The 14,153-nt window shown below is 39.5% G+C and overlaps 1 protein-coding gene across 2 annotated transcripts in view; it reads left to right on the top strand.

Annotated features, from left to right (window-relative positions):
• The first annotated feature begins 3,957 nt into the window (after positions 1-3,957).
• The window catches only part of DGKB (diacylglycerol kinase beta), a 556,198-nt gene continuing 546,002 nt past the window's right edge, over positions 3,958-14,153 (top strand). For both annotated transcript variants that reach the window (XM_074195405.1, XM_074195404.1), the window contains exon 1: positions 3,958-4,192. In XM_074195405.1, the coding sequence (XP_074051506.1) occupies positions 4,123-4,192 (70 nt within the window). In that variant the 5' untranslated portion in view covers positions 3,958-4,122. The remainder of the gene's footprint in view (positions 4,193-14,153) is intronic.

Genomic DNA, 14,153 nt, shown 5'->3' with positions numbered 1-14,153 from the left:
AAGGAAGGAAGGAAGGAAGGAGCGAAGGAGGAAGGAGGGAAGGAGTGAGGGAAGGAGGAAGGGAGGAAGACAAAGAAAGAAAGAAATTAAGGAAATTAATACCCTTGGTTAGGATTCACTATTAGTAAATGCCTGAGCAGGATAATGTTGAGGACATTTCTTTCTTTGGTCTTTTACTCAGACTAACAAGGTCAAAATTCGGAACCTGGACTTAAAGAGAGCTTATTACCAGTAAGTCAAGGTAGCAATAAACTGATGCCATCATTGGAGATTAGCAATAGTTTACAGGGGGGAACCAGCTTTGGTTGATAACTTTATTACTCTGGCTAATAACTTTAGTGATGAGGTAGAGACAATTGCAATTTGGAGGGAGGGGTGCTGCATCTCAGTTCCTTCCCAAGGTAGCAGGTACTTGACAATTTCTGGGTACAGTTACGTGACTATGTGACAAATATCAGGGGACTGGATGACATCTCCCGCAACACTGATTAACAAACAGGCCTGGAAACTATGGGACATGGAGCCAACCTAACCAACATGCAGCATCCCAGGACTGGGGGACTTTAGCTTCAACAGGGTATCTGCTCTACCACAATAACAATGATAGTGACATTGATAACAATAATATCAATAATAATTGTGAGGAATGTAGAGCTTCCTTGGTCTTCACGGGGTGGAGGGTCCCTTTGAAATCCATTACAAAAGGGGAATGGCCCCATCACAAAACTGGGAGAGTTCTCCTAATCCGATTCCAAAAATGACAAACCCAAGATAAGAAGAAACTATTCTTTAACAGGTCAAGAGTAACCTAGAGATCTAGACCTCATGCAACTGAGTTTGCTTAAATAGGTAACTGAATGTTATCCCACACAACTCCTGTGACGATTAGTGTTCATCAGCATAACATGCATCGTATGATGATGCATCGTATGATGTGGGGGGAATCATATTAGGGACATGTCATGGGATGGGCGGACCTCTTAGACTGTAACTCAGACTCTGAGAGCCTATGAAGATCCAGGTGGGAGGGGAAAGAGTTTCTAATATATAATACCGGATGTAATTAGCCCACCTTGTGCCTCAAGCTAGGTGAGGTACCACCATCCTGCAAGGTTCCTGAATTAAGTGTTGAATTTTCTCTCACTCCAGCAGATTTCTTTCATTTATAGATAACAATAATAAACAATTACCCCTTACCATTTAATCTAATCTTTGCCCCCCCCAAATCCTTGCTATCACATGCCCAACAATTGATCCTTCATTCAGCCTTCATCTTGGAGAATACTTAAAAGTCCAAGTATAACAATAACCCTCTTCTTCCTTTTCCTTAAGTCTTCCCAAAGCTTTCAGAACCCATGGCTGAGTAAAGAATTCAGTCCTCTTGCTGGCCCAGGAGCCAAGGCTGGGCTCTCCTCCCCACCCCTTGGCTCTCTTTTCCTTCCTGGTGCATAGGAGGGGGTTTGGGGAGGAGGGAAGGGAGAAAGAGTCTTTTGCATGACTTTTTTATGAGAATTGAGCTAAGCTTTCAACCTAAAGAATAACTGCTTGGAGCCCTATGGAGTGTTGCCTTTATTTTGTAAATCTTTCTTATTAGGATGCAAATTGGCTGCCCAGAGTTCAGAAAAGGCCTCCTAGTGTTCCTAGGAAAGAAAAAGTGGGGGAGATTTGAGTTAGTGCAGCAAATTAAATGTAAAAAAATACATTCTAAGAAAGTCATGTCCTTTTTCTTTTGTAAAATGATATTGAGAATAATGCACTTAGGATGAGGCCTGAAGGCCAGGTGTCATATTTACAAGTGTAAATTGGACCAGTGATATCTTGTTTCAAGAAATCCTGGAAAAAGAAAGGTTTTTTTTGTTTCTCTAATGGAGCCAGTTGCATAAAAAAGAGAGGAAATCATGACTCAAAAGACCAGATCAGATTTTTTTTTTCTGAAGCTGATCTGGGCAAGGCTCTGAGTTTCTCTCCCTTCCCCAGCCCAATTCCTTCCCTTCTTGGGAGATTTCAGAAACTATACTTTTTCAGCTCTCTCCTACTATTGGAGCCCTCCAAATCAGGGAGTTTTAAGAAGTGATTGTGCTAAGCAGTAGGTAAAGAGAGTGTCAAGAGGCCAGGGCCCTATTACTCTCTTCCTCCAGCCTCATTTAAGTACCAGACTGTCTGATAATCATCCCTTTCTGCTTGTAGATGGATCTTAGATAACCTTAATTAGTTCTTTTTTATCTCCAGCCTTTCTTTATATCTCAAATTATGGAAGGAAGTTGATTTAAAAAAAAAATTAGGATTCTGGTTTCACCCAAAAAAACAAAAACAAAAAAAAGAGGAAAATGTAAATGTGCCAGATCCTTTCCCCTATTCTTCCCAAGGTCTCTAAGCTTGACTCATCCTGTCAACTATTGGCTATTTTAGCCTCTAGTACACCAGTGTTACACCAGCTCACACTTGATGACTTTGGTGTAGCAACAGTCCCTTTGTTCATCTAATGATTAAATTCCATTGGTAAAGTATGATGTGAGTCTCTACTATGTGATAGGAAGGGGTTTGGTAAGGGGGTTGCAAGTATAGGATTTCAAGCAGAGAACTGGAATCAGGAAGGCTCATCTTCCTGAGTTCAAATTTGACCTCAGACTCTTCCTATCTGTGGGACCCTGGGCAAGTCACTTCACCCTGTTTGCCTCAGTTTCCTCATCTGTAAAACGAAGTAGAGAAGGAAATGACAAACCAATCCACTATTGTTTTGCCAAGAAAATCCAAATGGGGTCACAATTTATTGAATAACAATAAAAAGCATAGAATTGGACATTTCGACCTAGAAGAAACCTTAAATGTCATCTAGTCTAACTCCCTCGATTTATTTTCTCTAGTCTCACAGTGGAGAGTCATAATTTCTTTTTTTTAATTAAAGATTTCATTTGAGTTTTACAATTTTTCCCCTCATCTTACTTCCCTCCCCCCACCCCCCACAGAAGGCAGTTTGCCAGTCTTTACATTGTTTCCATGGTGTACATGGATCCAAATTGAGTGTGATGAGAGAGAAATCCTATCCTTAAGGAAGAAACATCAAGTACAAGAGATAGCAAGGTCAGACAATAAGATATCAGATTTTTTTTTCTAAATTAAAGGTCCTTGAACTTTGTTCAAATTCCATGGCTCTTTCTCTGGATACAGATGGTATAGCCCAAAATTGTCCCTGATTGTTTCACTGATGGAATGAGCGAGTCCTTCAAGGTTGAACATCACCCCCAAGTTGCTGTTAGGGTGTACAGTGTTTTTCTAGTTTTGCTCATCTCACTCAGCATCAGTTCATGCAAATCCCTCCAGGCTTCCCTGAATTCCCATCCCTCCTGGTTTTGAATAGAACAATAGTGTTCCATGACATACATAGACCACAGTTTGCTAAGCCATTCCCCAACTGAAGGACATTTACTTCATTTTCAATTCTTTGCCACCACAAACAGAGCTGCTATGAATATTTTTGTACAATCGATGTTTTTACCCTTTTTCATCATGAGAGTCACAATTTCAAATCAGTTCCTGTGACTCCCAAATTCAGTGTTTTGTTTTTGTTTTTATCCATGTGACTATTGAACATGGGACCTGGTTTTAAATCTTACCCTATTGCATTGGCTAGCTTTGTAAACCCGAGCAAATGACTTCTTTCAGCCTTGGTTTCCTTAGCTGAGAAATGGAATACAAAAACCAGTATCTCACAACATTTTTGCCTCTTGAATGAGACATTGTCTGAAAAGGGCTTTGTGAAATTTGAAATTATAGGTAGTCATTATATTCTAAAGGAATAAAGACAGGTCTTTATAATGCAGAGAACTTGAGCAACTAGAGAACATTATATTGAGAAATAGAAATGGTTGTTTCATTAATCAGGAAGTGCCATGTGACGGATATAGCTTCAAATCACCCCTTTTCTCTTTTCTTTTTTACAGAGCTGTTCTTAAGGGGAAGGATTTGCATCAGCAAACATCTTATACAAATTGATCACTTATTTTAATATCTGGAATTGTCATCTGACCATCTAATCATGTGGAAACACTGAAGCACAGGCTTCTTACAACTCATCATTCGTGAAGTCCCGCCTAGTATGTGAGAGAGAACTTGGAAATCATTATGACGAACCAGGAGAAGTGGGCTCACCTTAGTCCTTCTGAATTCTCTCAGCTTCAGAAATATGCTGAATGTAAGTATCCAGGACTGCGACATTTTGAAATTAGTGATAAACCAATTTCATGGAGACTGTTGAGGTGCGCAGGCAATGGGCAATATGCTGGACTTGGAATAAGAGAACCTGAGTTTAAATCTCTGTTCTAACCCTTAATCTATTTGTGGATCTCGGGTCAGTCTCCTGACTCCTTTGCACTTTTATCTCTTCATTTGTACAATGAGGGGGTGGCCTGGATGGTCTCTAAGCTCCCCCAAGGCTCTAAAGCTAGCATGGTAATATTCTAAGATTTCACTAGCATAGGGATTCCTTCTTCCCATAAGGATCTTGCCTCTTTACCTTGGGTTGTTTTTGTTCATATTCTTTTCTAGCCCCTCCTTCAAAGCTCTGCTCTTTGAGTGAAAAGCCCCCCATTTTTTTTAACCATTCTACAGAAATGAGTCAAGAAAAAGTCCTTACCCTCTATCATCCCCAACACTCCCCACATTACCAATCCAACTTCTTTCCTGTCCTTCATGATCTTCCTGGAATTTAATATGAAACTTCCAATGGGCATCCTTGTTAATCTGACAATTTCTTTACTATCTCCATTTGTTTTGCATCTAATCAAGATTAATAAACAAGTTTGACCCATCAGGAAAAAATAGCAGGTAAGGGTATGCTATGGATGCTTCCTTTCTAAAGTTGGAACATATATTTTCAATTATGAACTAAGATAAACAATCAAATCCAAAGATACATGGGTGGAAATGGAGTTAAATTTGAGATAGAGAGAGGGACAAGGAGAAAAGCAGGAGCCATTTGGTAGGTAGAAATAACTCACAGAATTCAGTTCAAACTCTTAGCTATTGTTCAGTTGCTTTTCAGTTTGACTGACTTTTTGTGACCCCATTTGGGGTTTTCATTGCAAAGATACTAGAGTCCTTTGCCATTTTCTTCTCTAACTCATTTTGCAGATGAAGAAACTAAGGCAAGAAGGATAAAGTAACACTTTTGGAGTCACATAGATAGTGTCTGAGGTCACATTTGAACTTAGATCTTCCTACATCAGGTCTAGTGCTCTTTCCATAGGAATGATTCCCTCCACATCAGACTTGACAAAGGGTTCTGTGTTCCCATTTAAACATCATCAATGAAGAAAGCTTATTACCAGACAAAGTATACAAGTCCATATTTAGGAAGCTCTAAGGTAAACCTTAAAACCAAATTCATCACTATATTAGTTCTTTTAGAGGGTTAGGCATAGGATAACATATTTTGGGCCTGAGCATATCAAGGATGGATTGAAGTTTTCCTGAACCATACAATTAAGTCTAACTTATTTGGGGGTGGGGGTGAGGCAGATATACTTTCTTTCAAAATACAACTTAATTCACAAAGAGTACAAAGGATCTCACTCCAGTATCCCTGGACCCTGTCCCCAAATTCCCATGGTCAAAAGTCCTACCCCAATCAATAGACTATAAATTTCCTGGGATATGTTTTGTATCAGCTTCTCTTCCCTTTTACAATTCTTTTCATTATTGTTTTTTTCCTTTTCTTCCTTCTCCCTCTCCAGTCTGCCTTAGTCCTACATAACCAGTCATCCATTCTTGAAATGTGGCCATTTTCTCTGCCAAACCTGGGTAGGGACAAAATGAAAGAATGGCTCTCCCAGTTTCCCTGAAACCACTGAGTACAACAATCTAATTGACTTTGATGGAACTGAGCCAATTGAAAACAGGCGGACTTAGATCTTGCCTTCAGCAAGTTTAACACCTGGGCCTACTGTGACATCTAAGAATTCAAAAGGTCTTCTGGAAAAGGAGCAGAAAAAGAAGAGGAGAGGGAAGGAGAGGAGAGAAGATGAGAGGAGAAGAGGGGAGAGGAGGGAAAAGGGGAGGGGGAAGAGGAAGGAAAAAGAGGAGGGGGGAAAAAGGAAAAGGGGGAAGAAATGCCTCATTCAGCAATATGAGCCCCTTAGCTTTCTCTCTGTAGGTGGACAGTACATAACAGGTCTTCACAACTGGGGTCAGGCATTGTATTGACCAGTTCCTAAGTTCTTTGTCCTTATGGTATTGTTATTTTTGTGTAAATTTTCTCCTGATGCTGTGTCCTTCACTTTTTAATCATTCATATAAATTTTACCAAGATTTTTTGTTTCTAAAACCATCCTCCTTCATCATTTCTTATAGCAAAATAGCACACACACATATATACCAAAACTTGTTAATTAATTCCCTTGTTGATGCATACCCTTCAGCTTCCATTTCTTTACCAACATGAAAAGAGCTTCCAGGAATATTTTTGTACATTTGGACTTGTTTCCCATTTTTAAGCTCTCTTTGGATACAGATATAATAGTGGTATCACTAGATCATACAATATACAGTTTTATAATATATTGTGCAGAGTTCCAAATTGCTTTCAAAACTGATTGAACCAGTTCATATGGTTCCATCATTAATTTGTTAATGCCCCGGTTTTCTTACAACCTCTTCAGAATTCACCAATTTAATTTTTTTTTCTTAGTTAATCTAATAGGAGTTGGGTGGTTCCTAGTGTTGTTTAAACGTGCATTTCTCTAATTATTAGTGATTTGGAACTTTTTTTAATGTGACAATTGATTGCTTGGTTTTTTTTTCCTTGAAAAACTTTCCTGTTCATATTTGTTTATAAATGGCTTAAGAATACTTAGTCCAGAGTGATTAAAAATGACTTTTATTAAGATATCTTAACAAAATGGCATGCCTTTCTCATGGTGGGAGAGAGGGACAGGGAAAACCCCAAAACAAGAGCTCCTTGATACAGTTTGAAAGGTTTTGTCCCTGCCCCTTCATGCCAATCATAGGCTGGGGTCACAAATCTCATATATTGGTTCCTCTACATTTCCCCACCTTGCTCATTATGCTAATGAGCATGTGCAAAGGAGAAGGTCAAGACTCTAGGTCAAGTTAAAAGCAGTTGGAGCACTCTCATCAGTTTTTGATCAGATTTGAGGTCACTTGCCCATAAGACAATATTAAGCAATGCCCAGTCTTTGTAATGTAAACGTACAATCCTCCCTTCCCATTCTTGGGGAACCCAAACACCCACATTTTCCTCACAATATTCTTTGACCATTTATCTTTCCGGAAATGACTCTTAATCTTTATCAGAAAAACTGACTCAAAGATTTTTTTCATATTTTTTTCACCTCTGGCAGAGGTTCTTGATATGCTGATCTTTCATTTTTATTTTAAGACTTATATTTCAGTTTAGTTGATTTTACTTATAATCTTATGTGTTTTACTTAATGCTTTTAGAAACAAATTCCTGAAAAAGTGTTCATAGGCTTTCCCAGATTGCCAAAAGGACCCATGATACATTCAAAAGGTAGAACCCATTAGACAAAAGTGATAGAATACACACACACACACACACACACACACACACACACACACACACACACATTCAGAAAAGTGTTTATTGATCTATTGATGCACCATGCCAATAGTGCATGGAAAATACACCGGCAAATTGGCTGGGGGGGGGGGCGAGGAGGAGAAGATCCTGAGTGAAATCTGAGAAATGAGATTGATACTTCCCTGGGTGAGGCATGAGGAAGGAGTGGGAGAAGCTAGAGTGAAGGGAGTTGAGTTTGAAAAATGAGAAATTAGGGGGTGGCTAGGTGATGCAGTGGATAGAGCACTGGCCCTGGAGCCAGGAGTACCTGAGTTCAAATCCAGCCTCAGACACTTAATAATTACCTAGCTGTGTGGGTACCTTGCAAAAACCAAAAGGAAAGAGAGAGAGAGAGAGAGAGAGAGAGAGAGAGAGAGAGAGAGAGAGAGAGAGAGAGAGAGAGAGAGAGAAAAGAAATTAGGTCAGTAAGAGATGGAGGTTGGAGGGAGGACTAGGCACTTCAAGCAAAGGGAGTAGCTGATCAAAGATGACCTTTATTGTGATAGAAACTTTCCCAAAACATAAAGGGGGGGGTGGATTTGAGGCCAATTAAAAAAGTTAAACTTTCAATAGATTGGACTTGGATTAATGATAATGGAATTCAGATGATTTTTAAAGGACTGGTCCTTTAGAAGAAATTTTCTCTTGTAATCTATGGAATAATTAAGTAGCAGTTGATTGAAAATCATTAATGAGAAAATTACATTATTGATTCAAACAAAATTTATAAGGATTATAATGTACCTAATCATTTAACTTGGATCTCTATATAAAAAGACCTTTTCCTGAGAGAATTAAATAACTTGCAAGTCAATTTTTTCTCCTCTAAGCAAAGAGAAACATTTTTTATCACATCTACAGAAAATATTTTAAAAAGAGTAGAATGAGCTATAATATTCAAGCTTATACAATAGGAAATGATATGCCTTTGTAAATGAATATTAGCATAAATGATGATAAAAGGAATTCTGCAGTACACAGGAAAATTGTGTTATTAAGTAGCATTATTAAAATTAATCTTAGGAAAAGACAAGCTAATGGATTAACTAAGATTGAAATACAGTGCCTCCTCATTTGTCATTAAGCTTACATGCATTTATTCAATAGCATAATAACAGAGGAAGTAGTAAAATGATTCCCCTGAGCAATCTCCTATATAGTTAGAGAAGGAAGTCATCCCTGATTGGCATCTCTGCTTATTTCACATGGCCTTTCTATCTGAACTTCTCTTGAATTGAAACTCCAGCTGAAGCGGTCAATATTTTCCTGAACAATGCAGTTCCAGGGAGTATTCCCTGGGTTTATCAGATAGTCATGATTTTCTTTTCTAAGCTTTTAAAACCCTGCTCTTGGGGTGGCTAGGTGGTGTAATGGATAAAGCACCGGCCCTGGAGTCAGGAGTACCTGGGTTCAAATGCGGTCTCAGACACTTAATAATGACCTAGCTGTGTGGCCTTGGGCAAGCCACTTAACCCCATTTGCCTTGCAAAAAAAAAACCTGCTCTTAGTAAAGGCATGGCCCACCATGGGCAGCCCAACAAATGCAATGAACCACATGCAATGAAATTGAAGGTAGACTCTAAAACAAGTAAAAGAAGTGAAGATATCAAACACGGAGACTGACATACTACCAAGAACAAATTCTTGAAAAATATAAATAGCAAAATCATCTATTTGCCAAAAATGGACATGTTGGGGACTTTCCCCAAAAGCCCTGGTGGTGTAATGGGTGAAGCCTGGCTCTGAAAAGACCTGGGCTCAACTCTCAATTTACATATTTATTAGCTGAATTATTGTGGGAAAGACACAACTTCTGGACTCAAAAGTGATTTGATAATAACACAATATAATGTCATCATAAGAAAAAGGCTTTTGTATGTATGCTTTAATATATTTTATAGATATATTTCCTTCCTCCTTCATTATCTCCTTCCTTCCCCCTTTTATCTCTTCTTCCTCCCCTTCCCTCCCCTCCCCTCCCCTCCTCTCTCTCCTCTCCTCTCTTCTTTCCTTCCTCCCTTTTCTATTTTTCTCTCTTTTTCTTCCTTTCTTTCCTTCATCCTCTTTTTGTTCCCACCTCAAGGTAGGCAATAGTTTCCTAAATGACCCAACTTTCCTGTGACTAAATAAGACCATAATAATAGATTCAAGGCTAAGAGACTGGCTTTCAAAGTCTGCTGCCCCTTTCCCTTGTGGCTGAGTGTCTAAGATGACTGACTCCTTGAGTCACTCTTTTTAGTATTATTTCTATTCCTGCCTCTTCTTTATATGACTCCTTGGCACTGCCCAAGAGGATTCCAGTGAGAGTGACTAAACCTTCTTCTGTGGGGCATAGAGTTAAGGGTCCTCTGGGTTAATCCCCAGAGGCATTTTTGCCCAAACCTCAGTTTTTATTCTGTAAGAAAGAGGTTAATGATGTTCCATTTGTCTTCCCCTAGTCATGCTCTATTTCTTCATTGATCATAATATTTGCTGCTGTGGGGAGTCTTCAGGATGATTCCAAATGATTCATTCTACACAATTTTTTTTTGCCACTCAAGATAGTCTCTTATTTACTTAGTCTACAGCATGGAAATTATTTTGGAAAAATACCATGCTAGGGATAGTGGGAGGGCTTCCAGAATTTTCATCAGGTTAGAGGTGCAGGTAGGGTGAACTGGAATCTGTTGACTTCAAGTTGCAGTGATGAGCCCATAACATGGTTTATCCAACTGGGTAGTGTCTCAGAGATAATAATGATAATGATAATAATAATAATGATGATAATGATGATGATGATGATGATGATGATAATAATAATAATAATAATAATAAAGAGAATGAGAAACTGGAGGACCTGTGGTCTTCAGCTGGCATATATATATATATATATATATATATATATATATATATATATATATATATATATATATATATATATATTGATCATCCCAGTCACTTGTATCCCATTGTATCATGAAGGACAATAAAGGCTTATTCTCTGTTCCCTGGCCAAACCCTTGGCCTTCCTTCCCATGGAGACTGCTCCACTCAGTGGATAAGACATATGGTCAGTGCCTTCCTTTAGGGGAGAGCTCTGGGTCAAAGGCCTCTGCCCTGATCTTGGCCTCTCTGGTAAGTACCTAGTTTTGGATCTTGGGTTCCAAATAATTCTATCTCACTTACCTCTGACTTTAGTTTGGTATATGGGGTCAAAGTCCACTTGATTGGGCAAAGATTGTATACAATAATGTCAGTTGAAATCTATAAATTTTCACACATTTCCTCTGCGGATTCTACTATCAAACCTAGCATAATTGGAAAAAACTCCTATTTTACATATGAAGAATGTGAAGCTCCAAATTTCAATGATTTGTCAAAGATATTTCAGATAGTAAATACACATTCAGATCTTCAACCCTCAAAAGCGATGTTCTTTCCGTTGTTGGCATCTATAGAACAAAAGTTGGATCTTCCAAGCACATTGATTTATTAAGCAATGAATACCAATTGCTTAACAAAGCAGACCAGACCTCCTTACCTTGGGACTGAACCATAAATACTGAGGGAGACAGAAGATAGACTTTTATACCCAAAAAATAAATACTCAAATAAAGCCAATTAATTAAGAGGAAACAATACAATGATAGGTATTGGAGGAAAGATTAGGAACTTTTCAAATTGGGAGGGAGAGAATAAACAGATGAAATTCCCTGAATTCATGAAAATAAGTGTCCCCCTACCCCCTCAAGTTTCAAGTAAAGAATCAAAGAGATATGGAAACAATAAGTGCCTAATCAGGATGGGGCCAGATAAGGGCTGCTTAAGATGTACAATTGGGAGAAAACTCCTTGCATCAATCTTTGGATGACTGGGCTTCTGGTCTGTATAACTGAGGTGCTTAGTTAAGATTCTCTAAGCAGCAGGTTGGGGAGGTCTGGTTTCTTGGGCACATAGGGTCAAATTAAAACATACACACACACAACACACACACAACACACACACACACATACACACACACACACACACGGGTTTCTCCCAATTCCCATAATTAACTAAAGTTTTTTTCCACAGGACAGAATTTGGACTAGAATTATAATTGAATAGAAAGGCAACTATGTTATCTCCAGAATTGGCTAATAAAATGGAATCAGATGGTTCGCAATTAACCATTTCCTGTCCTAATCCTCTCAGTTCCTGCAGTTTTCCTCTCATTGCTCTTAAGGACTTTGAAAACAAAGATTTTCAGTTGGAATTGGGCCCATAGGCCATCTTGTCCGACCTGACCTCCCACTGCTCCCAACAGGTTTTGGTAGAATCTCTGCTTGAACAAAGACCTCCAGCAAGATAAAAGTCATTGGTTCCAAAGGCCATTCATCTTCTAGGCAGCACTGGCAGTTGGGATGTTTGTGCTCACATCGAACCTCCTCTCACACATTCCCACCACTTCTCCTACTATTTCTAATGAAGTTCATTTAGAAAACACAAACAAAATCAGGCTCTATCCCCCTTCCCAATGCCAGCCCTTTGGGCAGCAGGAGGGCCCCCATTGTCCCTCTACTTCCAAGTTTTCTCCAAGCTCAATATCTCCAGGTGCTTGTGGTCTGGCCCAAGCAAGGTCTTTTCCAGGCCTCACCCAAAATTCAGTTCCCAGATGTAAGTACAGCAGTCTCCAAGTGGTCTGACCAGGACAAATCCCAAGCGTCATTCATTCTTATCATTATGATCACAAAGCATCTCTCCAATGCAGACTACAATGCCATTAGTTACTTTTTCTGCCATGAAGTCTGTTGAATCATATTGAGTTTGCTGATCATCAAAGTATCTGGACTCTTGTACTTTAGGCGTGGGTATTGTGACTCCCAAGGGAAAGAGGGTACAATTATCAGGAAGAGAGGAATCCCTAAGATTAAATCATGCCTCAGATACTTAGTAACTGTGACCTTGAACAAGCCTTTCCCAACCTCAGTTTCCCCACCTATAAAACCAAAAAAATGTAATATCCCTTACTTCACAGGAACATCAGGAACAACAAATGAAAGAGCATTTGAAAAATGCTTTATAAATCTTAAAAACAGTATAGAAAGGGAAGGAAAAGAGTCTTTAATAAGCACCTGCTATAGATCAGGAATTGTGCAAACTTTTAAAAATGTGACCTCATTTGAACCTTCCAACCTTTGAGGTAGGTCCTAACATTGACATAAGCACCAAATGCAGTTTCCTTTTAAAGTGCTTAGCACATAGTAAGAGTTCTATAAATGTTAAATATTGTTGCTGCTAAGAAAATGGGTCCTAGACAGTTGGCAGTGACTTTCCCAAGGCCATTCAGTCAGTAAGAATCAGAGAATTCATATCTAGGTCATTCGATTGCAGATCCACTCCTGCTTCCACCAGCCCACACTGCCACCATATGAACAAGTTCCTGAGCCAGAGATTCTCTTAAAACATATTTTTTAATCTGCCTTAGAGAGGAAGACAGTGAGTCAGCGTGATGTATATGAATGCCAGTGCCAGGCATGAAATTGCTCTCCCTAGCCTGCACTCTGCACATCTTTCCTGAGGCTAGGATTGGCTTTTTTGATGCTTCCCTAAGCTCTGCAGGATCTCCTCACCATGATCTTTAGATCTAGGCATGTTTCCTTAAACTATAACTGCCTTGAACCCTACCCCACATTACCCCATCTCCCCTCATGTACACAGAGCTAGAGGGAGCCTGGGCTATCCTTGGAACTAACCTTCCCCTTCAGCATCACAATTTCTTAAATAGAGATTTCCCAGGGAAACAATCCATTGTGAGCTTCCAGGCAAAATTGGATGATAGCCTCTTGGGATACAAGAATGGGGGGGGGGCTTCAAAGGCAGAATTCTCAACTTTGTCTCTGGGAAATAAAGAGCATGAAAGGAGGAACCTTCATGGGGGTCGTCAATCCTTTTCTAGGGACAAATGGAAGCACAGCAAGCATGCCTAGTCCTCAAGTCAATTAAAATGTTGATTCTGGAACTACTAGCTGTTTATGGATGAACACACACACATACACACCCACATGCTCCCTTATACCCATGTTCCTTCCCACACAGTGTTCTCTCACACACACACTGTCATGAGGCTTGGGGATCTGGAACAGAGAACTATAATAAGGAGCCCATGCATCCCCGTGTGACCATTTCCTTCTTCCTTTCCCTTGGACATGGGAGGGCATGATTGACTTTACCCTGGAGTATGGAGGAAGGGAAGAAGACATGGATCTTCTTTATCCATCAAAACTCTCTAAACCCAGATTAAAGACCAGGAACTCTCGGTAAACCTTGGAATGCTTCAATGACCATAAATGCCACATCTCCACACTTTGTCCAAACTTATTTCCCACGGTTGGTATGTGTGAAATGTTCTTTGCCTCCTCTTCTCACAAACAATCTGGCTTTGAAGATATCCCCATGTCCCAGCCCATCATAATCCCCACCTCTGGATCAGAGATAATCCTTGGATTATTAATCACCTCCTTTGGCTGTCTGGTAGACTGCAGGCTGCTCTGTTTCTCTCTTCTATTGACAGGAGCAAATGAGTCCCCTTGTGAAT

The sequence above is a fragment of the Macrotis lagotis genome, chromosome 7, assembly GCF_037893015.1.
Source record: "Macrotis lagotis isolate mMagLag1 chromosome 7, bilby.v1.9.chrom.fasta, whole genome shotgun sequence".
Taxonomy (NCBI): domain Eukaryota; kingdom Metazoa; phylum Chordata; class Mammalia; order Peramelemorphia; family Peramelidae; genus Macrotis; species Macrotis lagotis.
Note: the sequence above shows the minus strand (reverse complement) of the source record. Positions and strands in the feature narration are given on the sequence as shown.